Genomic DNA, 25,990 nt, shown 5'->3' on the forward strand with positions numbered 1-25,990 from the left:
AATGTCTGGAGGAGAATAAGGGAATTATGGAACAGCCACTAAGGGGAAAGAAAGGGAATTAAATGAGGTACATCACACTATGACAACTTATTACCAAAAGCCCAAGATTAGATACCATAAATTCATGAGGCACCAATCTGCTTGGTTCTGTAATTTTTACTAGCCCCATCTAAAAACCTGGATAGGAGTGAAGCTAGATGGCTTGCATGATTCAAGGATGGAAATATGCAAGAAGGTACAAAATAAAGACAGGATGTGAAGAAAATAGGAGACTGATGTTCTATAGCGTCTTAGCAGGAAATGAAGTCAGCAGAACTAAGTGCCCCTGATGTCATATAAGTACCTGTATGTGCTTCTATCAGGTTTATATGGAGGAACAATTTGGCCTGGAACAAGGTTCTCCTAGTTTAGAGAAACACAACACAAGCAAGTCTAGCCCAAAGGTAGTCTTCAATATAGGTAAAGTAGCATCATGAGAAAACCATTCAGATAGCGAAGTCACTACCCTAGGTATTAAATGTGAATTCTGAGTGAACAAGTGTCTTAAAAAACAAACAAACAAACAAAAAATAATAATAAAAGCTTTGAGACAGTATTGAAGTAAAGTTGGGACTGTGTCACATAAAATCTAGACAAGATAGAGTACATAAAACTACCAAGAGAAAGGAATGAATGAGAAAAGTTAAAATCTTTGCCTCAAAGATTATTATTGGCTTCGAAAGTATTTAACTTCCAGATGCCTTCATTTCTGAAGTAGGAAGAATATTATAAATAACAAGCAAAGTTTAAGAATAAATGATAATATATAAAACAACATTTAAGACAGTAGGTACGGTACTCAGAAAAGAGTATACACTCGATAAATGAAATAAAAATTTGCCCATTTCTTTTCTCCTTTTTTTTTTTTCCCCCAAAGAATATAGTATTGAAAAAACAGCTTTGGGGGGCACCTGGATGGCTCAGTTGTTAGCCATCTGCCTTTGGCTCAGGTCATGATCCCAAGGTCCTGGGATCGACCCCCACATCGGGCTTCCATACTTGGTGGGAGGTCTGCTTCTCCCTCTCCCCCCGCTTGTGTTCCCTCTCTTGCTGTGTCTATCTAATAAATAAATAAATAAAATCTTTATTATTTCTTTTAATAAATAAAAATTTTTTTTTTAAAAAGACATCTTTGGGGAAACCTCCTTGGACTGTGGATTCTCCTCTTAATTTTCCACAACAGAGAAACCCAAATCCAGCCACAAGATTTCCTAATCTGTTCAATGTAAGCTATAAGGATATTGTAAGAATTAAATAAGATACTATTAAAAGTAAAAATGAGGGCGCCTGGGTGGCTCAGTGGGTTAAGCCGCTACCTTCGGCTCAGGTCATGATCTCGGGGTCTTGGGATCGAGTCCCACATCGGGCTCTCTGCTCGGCAGGGAGCCTGCTTCCCTCTCTCTCTCTCTCTCTCTGCCTGCCTCTCCATCTACTTGTGATCTCTGTCAAATAAATAAATAAAATCTTAAAAAAAAAAAAAAGTAATAATGATATGGGGCGCCTGGGCGGCTCAGTGGGTTAAAGCCTCTGCCTTCGGCTCAGGTCATGATCCCAGGGTCTTGGGATTGAGCCCCGCATCGGGCTCTCTGCTCAGAGGGGGGGGGCCTGCTTCCTCCTCTCTCTCTGCCTGCTTCTCTGCCTACTTGTGATCTCCATCTGTCAAATAAATAAATAAATAATCTAAAAAAAAAAGGTAAAAAATGATAGAAAGTATAAGGTGGTTCCACTATTAATGATGATATAGTGATATCTATGAGCTACAGCGTCTATAATACCCCAGTTAGTAAATGTTTAGCAAGTTCCTATCTCCATGCCATCATCCAGGAGAGAAAGGCTATCTTAATGCTCAGTTAAACAGGTGATAGGAAAAAGGACCAGAGATATCCTGCTAACTTAAACAATAATCTGAGGTAAGAGCTGAAACACTTAAAATACAACAGTATATTCTTTGTGATCCTGGGTTAGGAAATTGTTTCTTAGATAGGATAGCAAAAAAAAAAAAAAACAAAGAAAAATTGAGAAAATGGACATCATCAAATTTTTTTAAAAAATTCCCATCCTCATTTTCAATTCTTTTGGGGACATACCTGGGAGTGAGACTGTAGGTCATAGGGTAACTATGGTTTTACTTTTTGAGGAACCACCAAAGTGTTTTCCATAGCAGCTGCAGCATTTTACATTCCCACCAGATGTTCATTAGAGTTCCAATTCCTCTACACTCTTGTCAACACCAGTTATTTTCTGATTTCCTGTTTCTATAGTTTTGTTTTTCTGAATAACAGACAGCCGGATAAGGATAAAGTAGTGCTTCACTGTGATTTTGATTTACATTTCTCTAATAACTAATGATGCTATTTTCATGACCCTCTTGATCAACTGTGCATCTTCTTTGGAAAAATACCTATGCAAATTCTTGGTCCATTTTTAAACTGGGGTATCTTTTTATTGTTGAGCTGTGTAAACTTCTTTACATAGTCTGGATACTAGACCCTTAACAGATACATGATTTTAAAGTATTTTTCTCCCATTCTGTAGGCTGCCTTTTCACTTGACACTTGACAGTGTCTTCTGATGTACAAAAGTTTTAAATTTTGATGTTCGATTTACCTATTTTTTTCTCTTGTTACTCTATTTCTAATCGGCCATTTAATTCTCGCTGATCTCTTTCAGTTGAGCTATGATACTCTGGTAATATTCAGCACACAAATTCAAATATGAAATCAAAGTTTAATTCTAAAGAGACTACTTTGCTCATACACAGTTTATTCTAAGAATATGCTCTTCCTAATAGAGCTAAAATCTTAAAATCAATACTTTTTCTAACAAGAGTAATGAAAGAGGCCTCCCCCCAACTTTATTACATACCTCCTATAGAAGTACCAGTCATACTATTGCTTGTAAGAGTAGCTGAAGTCTCTGACACTATGGAGGGTTGGCTACCAGTGACAACGGAAGCAGCATCAGAGGCCTGATCAGAGGTAGATGGATTTGAATTGTTAATGGAAGTGCTTGTGGTTTGTGATTCCATTCTCGCAGAAGTGGTTGGTACTACAGTAGGTTCTACAAAACACAAAATGTTTATTTGGGATTTCAAAATGTATTAGGTGACAGGTTATATCTTAATTCAAGGTAACATTTTTAAAATTATTAAAACAAACTTTAAAAATGTGAACTAATAAGTACAATACCTAATTAAAAAAACTTTCATAAAGCTAGCTTGCAACATCAAAATGACATGGAACTAAAATATGATTACTGCATTTAAAAAAATCCAACACATATGCATATTCCAACAATCCAGGTGATTATTTCAGGGCAACAACTCTATAAATTTTCTGATCTATCACAAAGAAAATGAGAAAAGGAAAGTAAAATCTTTTTATATTATTTTCATACACATTGTCACAGGCTATCAGAACAGTATTACAAATTACACTTTCTCTGGTACAGAATGGATTCTAGAGTCAGACTGCTTGGATAAGCAATTCTGATTTCACCACTGGCACTATAGTGACAGATAAGTTACTTAACCACTCTCCATTTCCTCATCTGTAGCATTGGGAAAGTACAGAATTTTCTTCACACAACTATTGTTAGGATGAACGGAAGTCACACATATAAAGCACACTGTATAATGGTTTATTTATAGTGACCTCTTAAATTTTTTTTTTAAGATTTTTTATTTATTTATTTGACAGACAGAGATCACAAGTAGGCAGAGAAGCAGGCAGAGAGGGAGGAAGAAGCAGGCTCTCTGCTGAGCAGAGAGCCCGATGTGGGACTTGATCCCAGGATCCTGACATCATGACCTGAGCCGAAGGCAGAGGCTTTAACCCACTGAGCCACCCAGGTGCCCCTGACCACTTAAATTTTTAAAACTGTTTTAATCTTTTTTACAGGCCTCTTCATATGTTTTCAAAAAAAATTTTTTTACAAATATTAATATTCATCATTGTATCCTAATAAAAATTAAAATTTTTATAAAAAGTAAAAGAAATTTCAGGCAGACCTTGACTTATGTACGATTTCTACTTCAGACTCTAATTATAAAATAGTTGTTTAAAAAATGAGACTGAGTATGTCCAAAGCAGAGTCACAACAACTGGATCAGAAAAGGGACTCACTTAAACGTGATATAGAATTAGAGGGCAAACTACTGATTACAATGTGGTGTGCTAAGCTGATTCCAGAAACACAAATTGTCCCTGTTGATCTACATGGGACAATGTACTTTGGACGCTGAAACAAATGTATTTGCTTATACATAAAAAGCGGAGGGAAGAACCTCTTGTTTATTTGCAAATGGTATATCTCCGTTTCTTGTTTATTAGCAAATGGTATATCTCCGTTTCTCAGCCTTAGCATTATTGATGTTTTGGGTAGGGGGATTCTTTGCTAGGGATGGGAATCAGGGTAGGGTTATGGCTTTCCTGCGCATTGTAGGATGTTTACAGCAGCATCCTGGAAATCTACCCATCAGACATTAGCAGTATGTCTGCTGTCTCCCAAAACTGTAAGAACCAAAAATGTCTATAGATATTACCAACTGTCTTCTGGGGCACAAAATGGTCACCCCTTAAGAACTATTGGTCAAACTGATATATTTAATATTTTGGACTTATTTTTAGTAAGATAGATGCTTTCCACTGAGAGAAAGTAGCAGAGAGACGGGGCATCTACTGATCCCTAGGACATTTACAACCTTACTAAAGTATTCTGGTTGAACTAATTCCAGTGGGTTAAAAGACTACTCTGTAACCTTTTCCTAATTATTGGCTGATAGATGTCACAGGGGAAAACAGTTTCCAAAGCAGTAATCCTAAATTAATTAACTCTGAGGAATCTCTAATTAATCCCTAATATATTAATCACTGTCTTACAGATAATTTATGGTGCTTCAAAATAAAAACTGAGACATGGTTGAATAAAATGTAGACAATGGGAATAAATTATCTCTTTATGAACATCTTAATTCCAAAATATTGATACTCTGAAAGTTATGATCATCCAAGCTGCAAACAATCCATAGAAGAGCTGGTTGCACAAGGCCTATAACTCTACAGACCTTATTGCTCCAATTTATAGCTAACAAACTCACTTATGGCTCCTCATCTTCCTTTAAAGAAATTATGATAGACCATTTCCTTCTAAGATGTAACTAATACCTGAAGGCAATTTTTAGTAAGTGGGGAAACTAACATCTGTATTCACATACTCATACATGCTACCACTTTCACTAATCTCTACTTTACAACTCTAGCTTTCTTTTCTTAGTTGCTTGGATGGAGTTATAAGCTGAAAGAAAAACACTAAAGCTGAACAGCACAAAAGGTACCAGTAATATCAGAGGATAACATTAACTATCACATTTCTTTCTTTTTTAAGTAGGCATGGATCCCAACACGGGGCTTGAACTCATGACCATGAGATTGAGACCTGAGCTGATATTAAGAGTCAGTCACAACCAACTGAGCCACCCAGGTGCCCCAAATTTCGACACTGCAAATAACCAATATTTACCATATAAATTCAAGTTAAATTGCTTTTCTGTTGCATTTTAAAAGTGTCATTTCTATTTTTTATAGCAAATTTAAAGTATGACAATAATATTATAAATGAAAGTAATAGGTAAGTCTAGGGTAGGTCAAACTACCACTTATAAAAGTTTTTTTCTTTTTTTTCCAGGCACCTGGGTGGCCGCTCAGTAGGTTAAACGACTGCCTTCGGTTCAGGTCATGACCCCAGGATCCTGAGATCGAGCCCCACATCAGGCTCCCTGCTCAATGGAAAGTCTACTTCTCCCCCTCCCTCTACCCCATCCCTGCTCATGTTCTCTCTCTCTCCTCTCTGTAATATATAAATAAAATCTTTAAGAAAAAAAAGTAGGGCGCCTGGCTGGCTCAGTTGAACAACTGCCTTCGGCTCAGGTCATGATCCTGCAGTCCCGGGATGGAGTCCTGCATCGGGTTCCCTGCTCAACAGGGAGTCTACCTCTCTCTCTGACCCTCCCCTTCTCGTGCCTTCTCTCTCTCTCAAATAAGTAAATAAAATCTTTAAGAAAAAAAAAAAAAGTCCCCCCCCCTAAAAAAATAACTACCGAGCAATGAAATAGAAAGAATTTTAGGCACAAGTTACAAACTGAGGCTGTTCTATCAACTGAAAAATAAGATTGGGATATGTGGGTGCCTGGGTGGCTCAGCTGGTTAAACGACTGCCTTCAGCTCAGGTCATGATCCTGGAGTCCCAGGATGGAGTCCCACATCAGGCTTCCTGCTCAGTGGGAAGTCGGCTTCTCCCTCAGACCTTCTATCCCTCATGCTCTCTCTCTCTCATCCTCTCAAATAAATAAATAAAATCCCTAAAAAAAAAAAATAAATAATTGGGCTATCTGATAACTGTCCATTTAACAATGTTACCAGGAAGCAGTAGTAGGACTTTCATTATGAGTTTCAAAGATATCTGATTTTATTAATTCTTTTAATAATTCTATACTGTTACTAACCCAACTTACCATCTTCATCAACAGTAAGGTCCACAACTTCTGCTGCATTTTGCCTCAAAGGTTGTATAACAGTAGAAATCCTACTACGGTTCCGTGGCTCCTGTGGCCGACTTGTATGAGAATTTGAACCTTGGCTCCAATGAGATCTGGAGTGTCCAAGAGTTGAACGAGACCTTAAATGACATCAATATTAAATTAGTTAATATGAAGAAAGAACAAAATTTTTAGTTACCCAAGAAATCATAAGCCTTTCTGGTTGGGCTCCACACTTAGCAGGGAGGTCTGGTTGTCCCTTTCCCTCTCCTCCCTGCTCATGCTCGCTCTCTCATATAAATAAAATCTTTAAAAAAAAAAAAAAAAAAAAGACTCTCCCTCTCCCACTGTGGACCCACACGCTCTCTCTCTCTAAAATAAATAAATAAATCTTAAAAAAAAGAAGAATGCTGCTCTTTTTTCAATGGTTATTTTGAACACACACCTGGGCTGTAATCATGTATTTACATTTTCTTTAATACCTCAAATTATTCACCATAGGCAAAACTAACAAAAATATCAACACCCTTGGGGTGCCTGGGTGGCTCAGTGGGTTAAAGCCCCTGCCTTCTGCTCCGGTCATGGTCTCAGGGTCCTGGGATCAAGCTCCCCATCAGGCTCTCTGCTCAGAGGGGAGACTGCTTCCTCCTCTCTCCCTGCCTGCCTCTCTGACTACTTGTAATCTCTATCAAATAAATAAATAAAATCTTAAAAAAAAAAAAATCAACACCCTAAACATTAAATAACCCACATGATCTTCTATGTTTAGTCCAGACTGGATTTGCAAATCATGATTTTAAGAGGCCTAAACAAAGATAATTTTTTGGTATCGTCCTAAAAAACATTCGAGGCCCCAGAGATTTCCTGGGATCAGGAGAGGTAAGAATAGTTGCAGCTAGTTTATTAGTTTGGTAGTCGTAAGACACTTCACTTGTTTGAGCCACTTTATGCTTTTAAAGCATGTAACCACAAACCCTCAACACCTAACACTTACGTCATCATTGTTTATTGTGGTGCTACACTATACAAAATTATCTATAGGTATATATTTTATTTTAAATAATTTTTAAGGATTCACTGTAATAACCTGAACTGAGGGTACAGAGGGACATTATATAGAATATGAAGTCCTAAGGATCCAGGAGAAAAATATGTCTGTTTTAGAAAGGTGGGGCTTGGGCGCCTGAGTGGTTAATGAGTTAAGCACCTGTCTTCAGCTCAGGTTCTGATCCCAGGGTCCGAGGATTGCGCCCCATGTTTTAGTCTCTCTGCTCAGTAAATAAATAACATCTTAAAAAAAATAGAGAGATGGGGCTTATGAAGTTGGTTTTTCCTCTTGCCCAAACTGAATGTAAAATGCTTAGAAGCTTATTATTTAGGGGTGCCTGGCTGGCTCAGTTGGAAGAACATGTGACTCTGGATCTCAGGGTGGTGAGTTCAAGCCCCACACTGGGTATAGAGATGACTAAAAAAAATAAACTTTAAGGAAAAAAAGGCGAGGGTGCCTGGGTGGCTCAGTAGGTTAAGCCTCTGCCTTCAGCTTGGGTCACGGTCTCAGGGTCCTGGAAATGAGCCCCGCATCGGCTCTCTGCTCAGCAGGGAGTCAACTCCCCCCACCCCTGCCTGCCTCTCTTGTGATCTCTGTCAAATAAAATCTTTCTTAAAAAAAGAAAAAGAAAAGAAGCTCATTGTTAGCATGTATGGAAAGAGTGAACAAAATCAATGAATAGGCAATTACCAGGGATGTGAGCTCAACCACTCAGAAAAGAACCAGACTGAAAATGACCTCAGGAAGTGTAGAGCCTAAGAATTTAGAAAGAAGCTCAAATTCTAAAATGAAATTCTCAAGTAAATAGGAGTATAAAGGTTAATTACAGAGACACAGCAAAAAAAAAAAAAAAAAAAAGAGAGAGACACTGCATTCCCCCAAGAATTTTGTGGCCCAAGGCATGATAGTAAACAAATGTTCAGGATGAAATGGTTTTGGTGTGGAGAGAGATCACTATTTAAAATTCTTGAGAAACCAAGATCCTATAGTAAGACTGAATAGTCTCTTATGTCTGGGAAGCTCTCAACGGTTGCAGAAAGTGTCTGGTCCACTTCGCTGTTCATGAAACCTGCAAGGGTGCTGTAGTTCCAAGTATTACGCTGAACAAAAAACCTGGCATATGAGGAACAGTTTCACACAGACCATAGCCGTTCCTATGATTAGTAGCAACTGTCAAATCCTGAAACTAAAGAAACTGAAACACAGATGCATTCTCTCTTAAAAAAAAAAAAAAAAAAAAAAAAAAATCTTTTTTTTTTTTTTTTTTTTTAAGATTTTTAAGCAATCTCAACACCCAATGTGGAGCCCACAGCCCCAAGGTCAAAGTTGCAACACTCCACCAACAGAGCAAGCCACGCACCCCAGGGTGCATTCTCCCTTAGAGAGGAAAGCCCAAGAGCCAGCTAAATAGTGACAAAGTTAATATTCCATGTAATAATAAGGAAAATAAATATGGGTCATGAGCACCGTATGTTTTTAAGATTACTATCCATTACTATAGTAAACACATCTGCTTGAACATGAAGCACCCCCAAGACAAAAAAGATCTCCAGTTTCACAAAGACAGGTCCTTCATTTCAGCAACCCTTGTAGCTCAGCTCATAAAAACTGAGTCAGTGTTGTACCAAGCACTAATGCAGTCACAGGATAACTGGGGCACCTACCATGGAGTATCAATTTTCCTCAGAGCCTAGGAAAATCATGTAAAACTTAAAACTAACAGATACATTACAGAGTGCTCTCTTCCATGCCATTAAGAGCTGCATTCCAGTGGGAAAGTACAAATGGAAAAGCACATTTTAAATATGGTTTATAACATGCTTCCAAAGTAAAAAAAAATTTAAAGTAACACAAATTAAAACACCATGCGCAAATGTATTTCTCAATTCATTCTAACACAAAAATTAAGGTTCATCCACAGATTAGTTTGGTATACCAAATGGAATAGAGGAGCACTTCACTGCTTCTCTCACCCTTATCTGTAATCATCTAAAGCACAAGATAAATACTGTTAGGGTTTCCCCCCACTTCTTCCCCTCTTTTTAAAGTTTTTGGTCAAAGTGACACACAAAAGAGCATTTCCAGTTACTTTTCAAAAGAAACGAGAATCTTTCATTCATTTTTAATACAGGGCTTAGATGAAAACACTGAGTGAAGGACAACATTGTAAAAATATGTTCCATACCAGGTTGCCCTATTATAATAGCATAAACTTCAATGGTATCAATGAGATCTTCAAACAGATTATAACAAAAAAGAATACTTCAACATCAATACTCCTTAATATTTTTCAACACTTTCAATTTTAGTGCTATCTCCAATATTTATGTTTTATTCATATCTAAATTTCAAAGAAGTTCATGAACTCTCTGAATCATAAAACAAAAATTTGGAAAGCACTAAGTAAAATTACTCTTTATCTACAATAACTCTTAACTCTTATTGTACACTTGCAATGCTTAAAAACAATACTGACCCCCAAGATTCTGGTTCTGCTCACCTGGGATATGATCCAGGGATCAATTTTATCTTTACTTTATAATCTTCCCAGGTGAGTCTAATGCAACCTGGTTTGAAAAACACTTATCTGGTATGTGCTCAAATGGGGCCCCCCCGCAAATTAAAAGAATGTAAATATCCACAGCACAAATATGTTTAAATATTTATATTTAAAACTTGACATAGGGGCACGTGGATGGCTTAGTCGTTAAGCATCTGCCTTCAGCTTAGGTCCGGATTCCTGGGATCCAGCCTTGCATTCTCCCTCTCTCACTCCTCCTGCTTGTGCTCCCTCTCTTGCTGTCTCTCTCTCTCTCTCTCTGTCAAATAAGTAAATAAAACCTTTAAAAAAAAAAAGCCTCTGATTCAGGATTTCAGCAGCTCAGGTCATGATCTCGGAGTCCTGGGAAAGTCAAGCCCCTCATGAGGTTCAATGCTTGGTACAGATCCTGCTTCTCCCTCCCCCTCTCTCTTCCCCCACTTGCTCGCTTACTCACTCTCTCTCAAATAAAATCTTAAAAAAAAAAAAAAATTCACATACACAACTAGGAATTAAAATCATACCGATAGCTTTCCCCAACTGTTACAATCTCCACCTCACTGTCGGTTGAGGTAACATTAATTTCTTCATTGGCAGTGACCTGGGGAGTGGAGGAAGCTTCTATCACCACAACATCTTCATCGATACTTCCTGGAAACAGAAAGGAAAAGCATTTTAAACTAACTGAAATACAAATATTTTTTTACTTTGAAGGCTATGAAATTCATTATAAAAGTAAAAATCTTACCTGTCAAATCGAAGTTTTTTTTTAAAAAAACAGAGCTAAACACACATAGTGAAAATAGTACTTACTCTCTTGATCTGTATCTTCATGTTTACTTCTTCTTTTATGATTTTTGTTCTTTATAACTTCTAGTGGTTTCCATATTTATTTGTATGATCTCATACAGAAATATAAATCCTGTAATATCTAAAGGTATTAAGATCTTATATACTTACATCCCATAATAACCCTTTAGTATCTAAAATGAAGATACTATATTTGCAGTATATTTTACTCAAGAGTTTCTGGTTTTTGTATTCTTTTAAGAAAGATAAAGTAATTTTTGGCTTTAAGCTATGAAATCTGTCTTTTTTTGGTATTTGTTCTTTTCTAAATTTTTCTAAGTTTGGAAAGAACATCCTTATTGGGTGAATAGATAACAAGTATTTGGTTCAATGTGTTTCATTAATTATTTACTTCATCTAGAACTAATTTTTATTTATAGCATTAGGTAAGATTATAAATAGAATCTGATCCTGTCTCTCTATGGCTAACTAGTTATTCCCAAACCATCTAATGAAAAATCCTTTCTTTCCCCCCATTAAATTTTGATAACTCCCTTAAATATTCTTACATGTTTTAGGTTATATGCCATCTATTTATCCCCCTTGACAAAGATTCTTATATCAGAGTAATTCTATTTTTTTTTTTAAACAGCTTCTCTGAGGTATAACTTTCATACTTTAAAATTCACATTTTGTCTCAAGGAGACATTACACATCCATGGTCATAGCCAAGAGGTGAAAACAACACAAATGTCCATCAATGGATGAACAGATAAACAAAATGTATATTCATACAATGGAATATTATTCAGCCTGAAAGAAAAGAACTCCTATCACATGCTACAACAACATGAACAAATCTTCAGGACATTATGCTATAAGTAAAACAGCCCAGTCAAAAAAAAATTTTAAATACTGTATGATTCCACTTATGTGTGAATCTAAAGCAGTCAAATTCATAAGGAAAGTAGAGTGATGGCTACTAGGACTGAGGGGAAAGGAAAAAGGGAGTTATTTAGTAGATGGAGTTTCAAACTGCAAAAGGATAAAGTTCTGCAGATCTGCTTCACAACAATATGGATATAATTACTACTACAGAAATGTACACTTTTAAAAAAATGGTTAAGATGGTAAAAAAAAAATGAAATAAAATAAAAGTCATGTTACATTTCTTCTCCTGCTATATTTTTCACAAATCTGGTACCGAATGTATCCTTTTTTTAACCTTTTTAAAAATATTCCTCTCTGTCATTACTATTACCAAGTCTGCCAAGGAGTTTACAAGTCAGGTTTTTGTTTTTGTTTTTTACAAGTCATGTTTTTAATAAGAACTTTCCCACACAAATACTGAAAGCTTAAAAATTTCACCCATTTTAAGTGCATAGTTCACTACTTTTAGTAAATTTATAGAATATAACCATCACCTCAGTCTAATTTTAGAACATTTCCAACACCCTTAAAAGATCCTGTGTGCCCTGCTTCAATTATCATCTCTCCATGCCCAATCCTACACTCCTATAACTGACCTGTGTTTTGTCATTATGGATTGGTTTGTATTTTCAAGAGTTCTCTATCAATATGGAATCATACATTATATACACTTTTGTGTCTGGATTTTTTTTTAAGTGTCTGGATTTTTCATTCAGTGAAATATTCTTTTGTGATATATACTCATGTACATCAATAGCTCATTCTTTTTTATTATTGAGTGGTATTCCTATTATATGACTGTATCACAATTTGTTTATCCATACTTCTGTTGATGGACATCTGGATTTTTCTCACACTTGACCAATACAAATAAAGCCACTATGAACATTAATCTACTTGGGTTTCTCTCTCCCTCTACCAAGCACATGGAGGGGAGAGGCAGAAGGAGAGAGAAAAAAAAAAGTCTCCAGCCAACTCACCACAGAGCGTGGAACCGGACACGGGGCTCAATCCTTCAACCCTGACATCATGACCTGAGCCAAAATCATGAGTCAGATGCTCAACCGACTGAAGCACCCAGGCTCCTCAACTTTTCATTTTCTCTTAAGATTTTTTTTTTTTTAAGATTTTATTTATTTGACAGAGGGGCAGAGGCAGAGGGAGAAGCAGGCTTCCCGCTGAGCAGGCAGTCCGATGCGGGGCTTGATCCCAGGATCCTGGGATCATGACCCCAGCCAAAGGCAGATGCCCAATGACTGAGCCACCCAGTCGCCCCCAACTTTTCATTTTCTTAATGGTGTCTTTTGAAACACAAAAGTCTCTAATTTTGATGAAATCCAAACTAGCAATTTCTTTTATGCATGACGCTTTTGGTGACATAAAAGAAATCTCTGCCTAATAGAAAGTCACTGAAAATTTCTCCTATGTTTCTTCTAGAATTGTACAGTTTAGCTCTTACATTTAGGTGTATGCTAATGTTCCAATAACATTTGTTGAAAAGACTAGAAAAATTCTATTTTGACACCTAGTAGATTCAGGTATTCCTAATTCTTTAGGATTATAAAATCTAGGGAAAAGGAAAATTCTTGAGATTTGGACTGAACTGGCATTAAGCAATATTGATGAAGTTCTGACATCTCTATAAAACACATTTTTTCATCCAAGAATATATCTTGCCATCTACCAATATCTTTTACAAAGATCTCTAGAAAAATGTAGGTTAGGTCTGCATTATGAAAGCTAATGGCCAAATATACTCCTATTAAGATTATTCTTAGAGATCTTATTCTCCTTGTTGCTATTCTAAATGAGTTCCCTTTATTCTTATTTTCTCCCAGTATGTATGTATAACATTGATACTGTATATGCATCTTTATCCAACTTTTACCGAACTCTTGCTTACCACAATGACAACAAATGGTTCGACTTTCTTGTCATGGTGGAGTTTATGCAATCTATTCCTTCATCCAAGGTGCCATTCCTTGGAACCATTGACTTTCTTCTCTAACAGACCTCTACATCATCAAACATCTGCATTATTTCAAAAGCTGGCCAGTATCTGGAAGAGGTACAAGCTCATGACAAAGATCTACGATGTACTCTCTGATACTTCAAAGAGGAGAAGAGAGCAGGCACCAGCAAATCAGAGTCAATGAAAGATGATCTGATTTGGAGAAAGTTATTTCTGAAGTAGTTTTTAAGTTCTAAAGACTACACACATAGACATATTGAGGTAGAATGTATTTTTAACAGACTAAATATATCTTACAGGCAGAGGAAAAAAATAGCACTTGAGTGTCTATTTAAAATAATATCCTAAATCTAATTCCCAAATTACTTTTCCAATTCTTCCTTCATAAGTATGCACACGATGTAGCTTAAGGCAGAAGTACAAAAAGAATTGTATATTTAAAACTAAGAATAGTATACACATAAAGAAAACATTTTTTTAATACTTCCTTATTTTAACCCACCAACTGGACATTACTATTCTACATGGAGAAAAGCTACACCTGCATATAAACTTTATTAGTGATTTCTCTCCATGTATTGTATACATGCAATTTCCTTAAAAGCCTGTAAAAAAATAACCAAACATTATAAACACCTTATAAACAAGCAAAATCTAACATAAATGCAACATTTTGAAGTTCCAGTGATAAGAGATACAAAGCTAGCTTTATTAAGGCATTAAAATTCAACATAATTTTTTGGAACATGGACTGTGTAACTGAAGGTTATATAAGTAGCTGATACACTGTTATTCTACTGCTTAAGTATCCTTTTTCTAGAAAAAAATTTTGCAAGTATAACTTGAACATAATACTTGTAACTAAATAATAATCACAACCAGCAAGATTTGGACATCTATAACTTAGTGTTTTTTCTAGAATGACAATTATTTAAAATTTAAAGGAAACATTCCTAAAAGTATGAAGTTAAATCTCAATACTACTTAAAATCAGGAAAATAGGTCATTTCTTATTGGAACAATTTTATTTTCAAGCTGTCTCTTACATTTAGAAATATTATAGGATAAGTATTGAATATAGCTAGGACATTAGAGTGGTAGGACCCTAGGTGATTTTTAACTGTTTCTTTTTTTTTAAGATTTTTTTTTTTTAATTTATGTATTTGACAGAGAGAGATCACAAGTAGGCAGAGAGGCAGGCAGAGAGAGAGAGAGAGAGAGAGAGAGAGGAGGAAGCAGGCTCCCTGCCGAGCAGAGAGACCCATGTGGGACTCGATCCCAGGACCCTGAGATCATGACCTGAGCTGAAGGCAAAGACTCAACCTAAGCCACCCAGACGCCTCTAACTGTTTCTTTTAAGGTTACTTATGTTGCGAGCACCTGGGTGGCTCAGTGGGTTAAGCCTCTGCCTTTGGCTCAGGTCATGATCTCAGGGTCCTGGGATCAAGTCCCACATCGGGCTCTCTGCTCGGCAGGGAGCCTGCTTCCTCCCTCTCTCTCTGCCTGCCTCTCTGCCTACTTGTGATCTCTCTCTCTCTCTCTGTCAAATAAATAAATAAAATTAAAAAAAAAAAAGATTACTTATGTTGCTTGTACTTTTTAAAACGTAAGGAGGAAAGGGTAAAAAAAAAAAAAAAAATCATGAGAAAAGCAACAGGTAACAGCCTGGAAAGAAGGTAGGTACTTTAATACAGGTCACAGAAATAATGGCTTCTCTGACTGAGCTCTTCATGAACTCAACAACCACTTCTATTCCCTGGTAAGAGATCACAGATTCTCTTGGCAGCATCTGTAAGAAATTTCAAACACTATAATCACCAATTACTCTGGTCCCTCTTTGTCTTAAGTCTGGCGTGATGCTAATAATAAGAATAGCGTCCAATTCGTGGGCACATACTTTGTGCCATGTACAATATTCTGTGTGTCTAGTTCCATCAAGAAACTGAAACTCAGCAAGTTAAAATGACTTGTCAAATAGTAAACAACACTGGGAATTCAAACCTAATTTCAATTCTAAAGCTCATATGCTTTACATAAACTACATTAAAGTGCTGTAAGTACCAAATATGTAGGTGCTAGTTACTATCAAAAGCAGAATCTTCCTGCTACCAGCTACTTGTGCTACTGCTCCTGTCTTTTGCAGTAACAAACTTAATCAAGTTGTAGCAGCTCTGACTCCTCATTAGGATTCTTCTATATCCAACAGAATTGAAAGCATATATATCCACAAAGATTTGTACCTAAATGTTCACAGTAGCCAAATACTGGAAACAATTCAATGTCAATCATCGGACAAATGGGTAAACAAAATAAATGTGGTATATCCATACAATGGAATACTATAAAAGAACTAAATAATAAACGGACACTAATTACTGATACCTGCTACAACAAGGATGAAACTCAAAAAACATTACACTTAACGAAAAACGCCAGACACAAAGATCACACACGTGTATTTTTATGAAATGTCCAGAAAAGGCAAGTCCTTAAAGAGAGTGACAGATTAGGCTATGTGGGACTTAGAACCGAATAGGCATTAGTTTCAAAGCAGGAGGGATCTTTTGGGATTAATGGAAATATTATAGAACTGTACTGTAGTAATGGTTGCATAACTTTAAGTTTACTAAAAATCACTGAATCATATACTTAAAATGATGAACTTTATGGTAGGTAAATTATACACCTCAATGAAGCCGTTTTCTTTAAGAAAGAAAAAAAAAAGCTATAGAACATTCCCTGCCAAATACAAAACTAGACTTCAACAAATGAAAAGACATACCATTTCAGAATATGGTATGTCTTTTCATTTGAAAAGAAATATATCCAAATCTTGGATATTTAATATCCAAAATATTAAGTATGTCAGTTCACCCACTTTACACAACAAATACAATCCCAGTAAGAATATTATCATGTGTCTCCCCACCACCAGTATCCTCAGATAAACAAGGTGAGAAGTTCACTAGGAAGAATAAACAGGCAAAAATAACCAAGAAAATATAAAAGTCTATAATTTTAAAAATGTGTTTCTAGTGTAAGCCTAGACAGACCCATGGAACGTAGTGAAAACTCCGGCCCAAATGCCTATGGAAATTTAACATATGACAAAGACACTATCTCAAGTCAATCGGAGAAAGAAAATTTTTAATGATTTGTTTTGGGACGACTGGACAGCCACATTGAAAAAAAATGGGTCCATTCTTCATACTGTACATAAGGATAAATATCACATAGATGTGTGCTTTAAATGGAAAGAAAGAAGAAAAGTAAATAATGCAAGGGTTGGGGGAAAATAGGTTATTTCTCCTATAAATCTGAAGTGGAAAAAACTTTCCTAATTATGATTCAAAACCCATAAACAGTAAAGATAAAGATCAGTAAATACGACTAACCAAAAAAAGAAAAAAAAAAAGATTTGGCATGATAAAAAAGTGGAACAAAGTCAAAGGACTAATGACAAATTTTGCGGAAATGTGTTATTATACAGGATTTATGTCCCCAATATATATAAAGCATCTGAAAATGGACAGAAGAATGAAGACCAAAAACCTGACTGCAAAACAGGCAAAAGATATGAAGAGATTGATCATAAGAAACAGAACGACCTTTAAACATATGAAAAAGGATGCCTGGGTGGCTCAGCTGGTTAAGTGTCTGACTCTTGACTTCAGCTCAGGCTATGATTTCAGGGTGGTGGAATACAGCCCTGAGCCAGACTCCATGTTCGGCACAGAGTCTGCTTAGGATACTGACACTCTCTCTCCCGCCTCACTCTCTCTTTCTCTCTCTGATAAATAAAATCTTTTTAAAAAGAGCACAGAGCAAGAGAGAGAGCATGAGTGGGGGTGAGGTTTAGGAAGTGGCTTGATCCCAGGACCTGAGATCATGACCTGAGCCCGAGGCAGACACTTAACCAACTGAGCCGCCCAGGTGCCTCTAAATAAAATCTTTTGAAAAATAAAAAATAAACATATGAAAGACATTACTTATTAAAATTTTTTTAAATGCTGACATACTATTTCCTACCTATCAGATGGACCAAGAAACCTAATATCTGACAATAAATTCTGTTGGAAAGGCTTTGAGAAAACACTCTCAAATACTGCTGGTGGGCATCCAAAATGATTATGATCCCCAGAGAGAAATCTGGCCATGTTTAAAAAATAATATATTCATTTAACTGTGGCCCAAAAATCCTCTCCTAGAATTCTATTCCAAAGATACAATGGCAAAAAATATGAAGTAATATATACAAAAAGCGATTCATTGCAGTGCTGCTTCTAACAGCAAAAGGCTGCAAACTATTCATCAACAGATTGAACTACCTTTGGTGTAACCACACAATGGAGTACTAAAAAGAAGTAAAAAAATAAAAATAAGGGGCGCCTGGGTGGCTCAGTGGGTTAAGCCTCTGCCTCCGGCTCAGGTCATGATCCCAGGGCCCTGGGATCAAGACCCGCATCAGGCTCTCTGCTCAGCAGGAAGCCTGCTTCCCCTCCTCTCTCTCTCTCTGCCTTCCTCTCTACTTGTGATCTCTCTGTCAAATAAATAAATAAAATATCTAAATAAATAAATAAATAAATAAAAATGAAAATAAAGAGGAATGAAAAGCAATGAATAAAGGAGTGATTTGTGTGTGTGTGTGTCTCCTTTGTATCATATATATCATACACACACATACTTTTATTCTTCTATAATCTCTATACCCTAACAATTCTAAATATTGTTAGGTGGAAAAACAAGAGACACATTTTAAGAGGAGAGAATAATATGCATATTTGTTTATATATATCTTTTAAGATTTTATTTATTTATTTATTTGACAGAGAGAGAGAGATCACAAGCAGGCAGAGAGGCAGGCAGAGAGAGAGGGGGAAGCAGGCTCCCTGCTGAGCAGAGAGCCCGATGTGGGGCTCGATCCCAGGACCCTGAGATCATGACCTGAGCTGGAGGCAGAGGCTTAACCCTCTGAGCCACCCAGTGCCCTATTTGTTTATATTTTTGAACAGAAAAAAGATAGAATAACAAACCAAAATTTAAAAGCCATGAAAATACAGGGTGCCTGGGTGGCTCAGTCGGTTAAGCATCTACCTTCAGCTCAGGTCATGATCCCAGGATCGTGAGACTGAGCTCCATGTTGGGAGCCTGCTTCTCCCTCTGCCACACCCCTGCTTATACGCTCTCTCTCAAATAAAATCTCTAAAATTAATTGATTGGTGGCATAACTTCAATAACTCTTAGACTTGGGGCGCCTGGGTGGCTCAGTGGGTTAAAGCCTCTGCCTTCGGCTCAGGTCACGATCCCAGGGTCCTGGGATCGAGCCCCGCATCGGGCTCTCTGCTCAGCAGGGAGCCTGCTTCCTCCTCTCTCTCTGCCTGTCTCTCTGCCTACTTGTGATCTCGGTCTGTCAAATAAATAAATAAAAATCTTAAAAAAAACAAAACAAAACTCTTAGACTTATTAGCATTACTGTTAGTAATAATTATAAATATTTTCATTTATATTCATTTATGAATGTTCATTTATGTGTACTTATAGTATGTATAGGATAAAGCAAAAAAGCAATTCTTCATATTGTTAATCAAGATTTTCAATGTAAGAATAAAGAGATCCAATATAAAACAAGTTTACATAAAAATCCTAATCCTAAAACAAAAAAAAAAAAAATCCTAATCCCAGGGGTGCCTGGGTGGCTCAGTCATTAAGCATCTGCCTGCCTTCGGCTCGGGTCATGGTCCCAGGGTCCTAGGATGGAGCCTCACGTCGGGCTCCCTGCTCAGCAGGAAGCCTGCTTCTCCCTCTCCCACTCCCCCTGCTTGTGTTCCCTCTCTGTCTTTTCTCTGTCAAATAAATTAATTAAAATTCTTTTAAAAAATAAATGAATAAAAGACCTTTAAAAAAATCCTAATCTTAAACTTTCAATGAAAATAGTCTTATAAATTAATGGTTTATCTCTTTCTAAAACCTTTATATTCCTAACTTTATCCATTAAAAAAAGCTGAAAGCAATAATGTAACTCAGCAGAGCAATGAACACTGTAATTCCCAATCTATAACCTCTAAACATCACTTCTCAATAAAAGGAAATCAGCAGTACCTTTAAAAAAAAAAAAAAGAAAGAAAGAAAGAAAAAGAAAAAAATGGTTGGTTTCCAGCTTTGAGGCAGGTAATGTAAAATATGACTCTGGATCATCTTTTATCAGAGACCATCTTGTCAGAGACCACTGGGGTGGTATCCAAAGGACACAAACCCAATCTGAAGATGCTCCCACAGGCCACAGAAGAACTATACGAGCATCAAAAAATAAAAAGATTGCAATACATCAACTGTACTAAAAACCCTAGAGTTCATAATGACACCTAAAAATGAAAAATATTGCTAGAGTACTGACTCATTCTGAAAAATGGTAAATTAGGTAAAGAACCAAGCATTCATTTTACCTTTCCTATATGGACTGCATTTCAAAATAAGCAATTAGTTAGAAGAATGCCTTACAGAACTTCCATTAATAAATGTAAGCAGAATGACAGAATTAGAAAGTAATCACTTTGCCTAATGAAATAATGGACCCAGGCAAGATCATCAAAGCTGTTGTTAATACTACATGAAATGCTGATGGGGAACTTTAGGGTGGAAGGATCAGAATGACACCATCTTAACTCTCTCATCAACTTTAACAAGTGATGCAACAGAAAGTACACAGCACCACCAAGGAAGTGTTGCTAAACTAAATTTAAATCAAGTTTTTAGATCTAACTACCAGTTTGCAGGAAATATGCAGTATACAAAACAAATTAATGGTATGATATCTAGAAATTGTTCTGAAATTCTCCAGAAAAAAAGTGAAGGGTGAGAAATAAAGTAAGAATGGCAGGATGTTGAAAACTGAAGCTAGATTATGTAGGTATATGTCCATTCTTATGTATGAACATTTCCATATAAAATTTCCATAAAAAACATTTCCATATAAAAATAACAACAACAACAAAAACCTCTACAGTGCTATTTTTGGAAAAGGAGGAAAAGAAATATTCACAAATATAATTCTTAATATTAGGACTTTACAATTCCACAGGTTGTCTTAAAGTTTATCTTAAATGTTATCTTATCTAAATGTTTTTAAACTTTTAAACTTTTAAAATAAGTCAATACAGTATGGATTGCACTTGGAAATTATAAATATATACCTGGTATATTCTTTTAAGCTGTAAATAAAAATACATAGTCACTGAATTAAAAAACAGTAACAACTGGGAAATGAGAATTTCCCAGTGCTAATATAAGGACTGTATAAAATAAAAATTTAAGCAGCAGTTCAGATAAGGTACACTGAATAGATCACAGAAATATGTCACCAAAATTAACATCTACTCTCAAACTTAGCTTCTATTAAGCTGTTTTAAAATATTTGAGGTTCTTGGCAAATAATATCAGGAACAAAACTGGATGTATAAATTCTCAACCTAACTGGCAACTAACAACCCAAGTCACATACCATTTTGTCTTTCCAAGCTTGAACAGAGAGCCATGATAAATTTAAAACACAATTAGTAAGGATGAGGCAAATAGGGATTTCCCAGAAATCCTGGGTGGCTCAGTCATTAAGTGTCTGCCTTCGGCTCAGGTCATGATCCCAGGGTCCTGAGATGGAGCCCTGCAACAGGCCCCCTGCTCAGAAGAAGCCTGCTTCTCCCTCTCCCACTCCCCCTGTTTGGGTTCCCTCTCTCACTGTCTCTCTCTCCCTGTCAAATAAATAAATAAAAATTTCTTAAAAAATAAGTAAAATGAGAATATAACCATACACACTAATATTTTTAAAACCCACATTATTGGGGCGCCTGGATGCCTCCGTGGGTTAAGGCCTCTGCCTTCGGCTCGGGTCATGATCCCACGGTCCTGGGATCGAGCCCCGCATCGGGTTCTCTGCTCGGCAGGGAGCCTGCTTCCCCCTCTCTCTCTGCCTGCCTCTCTGCCTACTTGTGATCTCCGTCAAATAAATAAAATCTTAAAAAAAAAAAAAACCTACATTATTTATTTACCCTTATATATGTTCCACATTTTCTGAAGGAGAGAAGAAACTGCAAACTACTTCTGGGTAATAAAACTGGGACCTAAGAAGAAGTGGTAAACTTTTATTTTTTATTTTAAACATTCCTGGTACTTTTATTTATTTTTAAGATTTTATTTATTTATTTGACAGAGAGGGAGAGAGAGCACAAGTAGGCAGAGAGGCATAGAATGTATATATATATACATATATAATATGTATATCTATAATATATATATAAGTTATATAAAGGTAACTAGTAATAAGAATAGAGTACTTAAAGGAAAAATAATATTAACTATTTTAGTGTCCTTACTGTGGTTGAATGTAAAAGAAATCCATCACAGAGCCTCCAAAAAAATTTTTTAAATTTGACCTTAGAAATGGAGTCATGGTTTAATACTACAGGTGGCAATCTGTTTATATGGCTTAAAAATAAAAGTTAACTGAGCCTCATATTCCTTCTAAAAGCAATGAAATCGCTAATACACAGAAGAAAATTAAGCAAAAACACAACGCAAGAGCTTCCACGTTTTGCTCAACCTAAGAAACATTTTTACCTGAGGGAACAGTTGGATTGTTTTGGTGGTTTTCACTGGTGGAAACAAACAAATCTTCTTCTCCTTCAGTTGAGGAGCTGGAAGAGGATTCACTGCTGAGGTCATTCTCACTGGAACTACTAGAAGTGGGGAGCAATGCATATTTTCTTCGGGCTAACACTTCTCGTTTTTTTCTCTGCATTAATATCCTCTCTTTTTGTTTCTGCGTCCTCTGTGAGGAATTATTTTTTACAAATCTCTTTCTGCATGGAAGCCTCCGTAATGAACTGCTATGAAAACAGGGTCTCTTCATTAACAATCCTGAAACAGACTCTGTCTCTGTCCGAGGCCACTTCTGGGACCGTGCACTATGAGTTCTACTTTTAGCACTCAAAATTGCCTGGGAATGTCTTACAGAGACTTCTTTATCCTCATCCGAAGTCACAGTATCAGAATCTCCAAAATGCAGACTAGATGAAGGAGAAGAAAGACAATCACTAAAAGAGGAATCATTATCTTCATCGCTTGGTGTTTCTAGGTGTTGCCTCAATCCTAATATTCCCTGGTTCTCTTTAACACAATTTTGCATGTAAGAAGGGCCAGCCTGCTGGCTTTTGCGTTTTTTCCTCACAACAACACTTTTTTCTTGTTCTTGTTGGTTACCATTCATGTCCTTCTCTTGTTTTTGAGAATCATCACACAAATGAGAGAATTCATTCCCCACTTTACTGTTAATCATCTCAACTCCCGCAGGAAAACTTTTGGCTGCCCCAATGGGCTCTGGATGCAAGAGGATCCCTTTCAGACTCTCCTGTGTCTTTGGCGCATCAGAAGGAATCTCACTCTTCATATCCACTTTTAAGGTATACAGCTTGTTATATTCAGGAGTCCATTGAGACATGAGAAACTTTAAGGAAGGCCTAGAAGACACAATTAGAGATTTAAAAGGATGTTAATGTGTTTTATTACACGAACTGAAGCATTTCAGATGCCACTGAGGACATTATTAGAACAGAGAACTGCCTTTTCCTGATATACCAGGATATAAGTTGGCTGTAATAAGTCATTTTACTGTTCTTTTAAACCATTTTTCTGATACCTCTACCACATACCCAATCTTCAGAAATACAGTAAAGATCATAGAACAGAAGCCTATTTGAAAACTTCTATTAACCAAAAACTTACCTTGCTCTATTATCTTTCTACCTTCAGCAACATATCTGGTTAAAATCTAACAATTTCTTCAAAACCTATTACAGTAAAAACAGATCAAAGGACTAGAATTTAAAAGACTTTGATTAGTCAATGCTTTTCTCCTGGTATCCTGAAAGTGGTAATTAAATGTTTTTTTCTACATCTAGATGGTTATTGTATTAGACAGATAGCTATAAATAATGAACTAGTATAAATATAGCTCCTCTTTCCCATGTATCTTTTCTTTGTACTACTCTATTCTCTAATGAGAATATAACTCACTGATAGACAAAATACACAATTACTGCATTTCACAAAGTTTTAGATATATGCAGAAAGACTCCAGCCAAGACTGTGAGTGGCTGAAGATCAGTCAGTTAAAGCAGCACAGCAGAACATAAAACCAAATTTCCTATAACTAATCTAAGGGTATCTAAATCATTGTGTCTTTGAAAGTAGGGGCTGCTGAAGAAGGGAACTTGAAATTAATGCATCTACATCAATGCAATGTACACATGAGAATGGTAACAACATAAAAGTAATAAATATCATGACTCAAAATGGAATGTATTTATCAGAAAGGCAGTTAATGTGGAATTCCAAAATATGACTAAATAATGTTAAGATTTTTAACTTAAGTTTTTATTGAAGTATAAGAGACACACATATTTTAACTTTATAGCTCGATCTATTCTCACAAAATGAATATACCTATGTAACCTCCAAGATCACAAATGTAAGATAACCAGCACCCTAGAAATCCCCTTCCAGTCACTCCAACTACTGGAAGTTGTAACCACTATCCTAACTTCTAAGACTATGGATTAGTTTTGTATTTAACATGCACTTTTAAACCACTTCCTAAAAAGAGAATGAAAAGGTATTTGGTAGCAAGTCTTTTCCTCCTCCACAAATGATAGTTACAGGAATATACAATCTCACAAGTCTCCTACTTTAGTGTATAACTATTATCAGAACAGATGATAGCAATTTAAAAAAAAAAAAAGAAACAGCCTATTTCTTTCTTTCTTTTGAGTAGGCTCCACGCCCAACATGGGGCCCAAACTCACAACCCTAAGATCAAGAGTCACATGTTCCACTGACTGAGCCAGCCAGCCACCCCAGAAACAGCCTGCTTCTATATAAAGCTATCAAAACCTCTATCTTCTATAATTCTTGTTTACAAGAACAGGCAGTGCTGTAACCAGAATCAGCCATCAAGCTCTGTCTAGAGTTCAGCAGAAGTAGTAAAGGAGAAACACAAAGATGGCTGAACACATGGGCACAGCAATGACCAAATTACAAGAGGCAGCAAATCAGATAAGGATCACTGTAATTAAATGTAAGAAAACACAAATCACAATAAGGTACGAATAAATGTGATTTAAGATTCAAGGGGTGGCCAACTAAGATGGCCACAATAGAAAAAACAGAGATAATAACAACTATTGGCAAGGATTTAAAGAAGTTAAAAATCTTCATACACTGCTGGTGGGAATATAAAATGGTGTGGCCACTTTGGAATGTAACCTGGCTTAGCTACAATATTCATAGTACCATTAGTCATGATAGCACAAAAGTGCAAACAATACAAATGTCCATCAACTGATGAATAAATAAATCCATACCATGGTTACTCATTAATCAAAAGAAATGAAATACTATTTCATGCTATGAAGTGACAGGACTTCAAAAGTACTACACTAAGTAAAAGAAACAGTCACAAGACCACATTTTGTAAGATTCCTTTGGTAAGAAAAGTCCAGAATAGGCAGTGCTATAGAGACAGAAAGTAGATTAGTGATTGGCTAGGACAGGAGAATAACCAGAGAATTGAAATGTGATGGCCAAAGTGTTTCAGATTTATTTTCAGTGAAGTGAAAAGGTTTTAAAACTGATTGTGGGGGTGCCTAGGTGGCTTAGTGGGTTAAGCCTCTCCCTTCAGCTCAGGTCATGATCCCAGGGTCCTGGGATCGAGCCCCGCATCAGGCTCTCTGCTCAGCGGGGAGCCTGCTTCCCCCTCTCTCTCTGCCTGCTCCCTGCCTACCTGTGATCTCTCTCTGTCAAATACATAAATAAAATCTTTAAAAAAAAAAAGTGATTGTGGTGATAGTTAATCAACTCTAAATATTCTAAAAACCAGTAACGTACACACTTAAAAAGGGAGAGTTATAATGGTATGTGAATTATATCTCTATAAAGCTGTTGCCAAAAAGTCAAGAGAGAAAGCAGCCAGACTTCTGTGCATCAGATAATTATGGACCCGTCTTTGATCTCATTAAAGAGTCATGTCATTTGGAAAAATCTGGGGATCTTTCAGAAGTCTATGTCTCTGAGGAGTTGTGATGAGTTGGA

The 25,990-nt window shown here is 36.4% G+C and overlaps 1 protein-coding gene across 8 annotated transcripts in view; it reads right to left on the reverse strand.

Moving 5' to 3' along the window:
- Nucleotides 1-25,990, reverse strand: part of RNF111 (ring finger protein 111) — an 89,345-nt gene that overhangs the window by 24,995 nt on the left and 38,360 nt on the right. For all 8 annotated transcript variants that reach the window (XM_032864835.1, XM_032864836.1, XM_032864834.1 and 5 more), the window contains 4 exons: nt 22,463-23,361; nt 10,686-10,812; nt 6,551-6,714; nt 2,905-3,099 (listed from right to left, as the gene is read on the reverse strand). In XM_032864835.1, coding sequence (XP_032720726.1) covers nt 2,905-3,099; nt 6,551-6,714; nt 10,686-10,812; nt 22,463-23,342 — 1,366 coding nt within the window. In that variant the 5' untranslated portion in view covers nt 23,343-23,361. Of the gene's footprint in view, nt 1-2,904; nt 3,100-6,550; nt 6,715-10,685; nt 10,813-22,462; nt 23,362-25,990 lie in introns of those variants that run through there.

Source organism: Lontra canadensis, unplaced genomic scaffold, assembly GCF_010015895.1.
Source record: "Lontra canadensis isolate GAN:19392208 unplaced genomic scaffold, GSC_riverotter_1.0 scaffold28, whole genome shotgun sequence".
NCBI lineage: Eukaryota > Metazoa > Chordata > Mammalia > Carnivora > Mustelidae > Lontra > Lontra canadensis.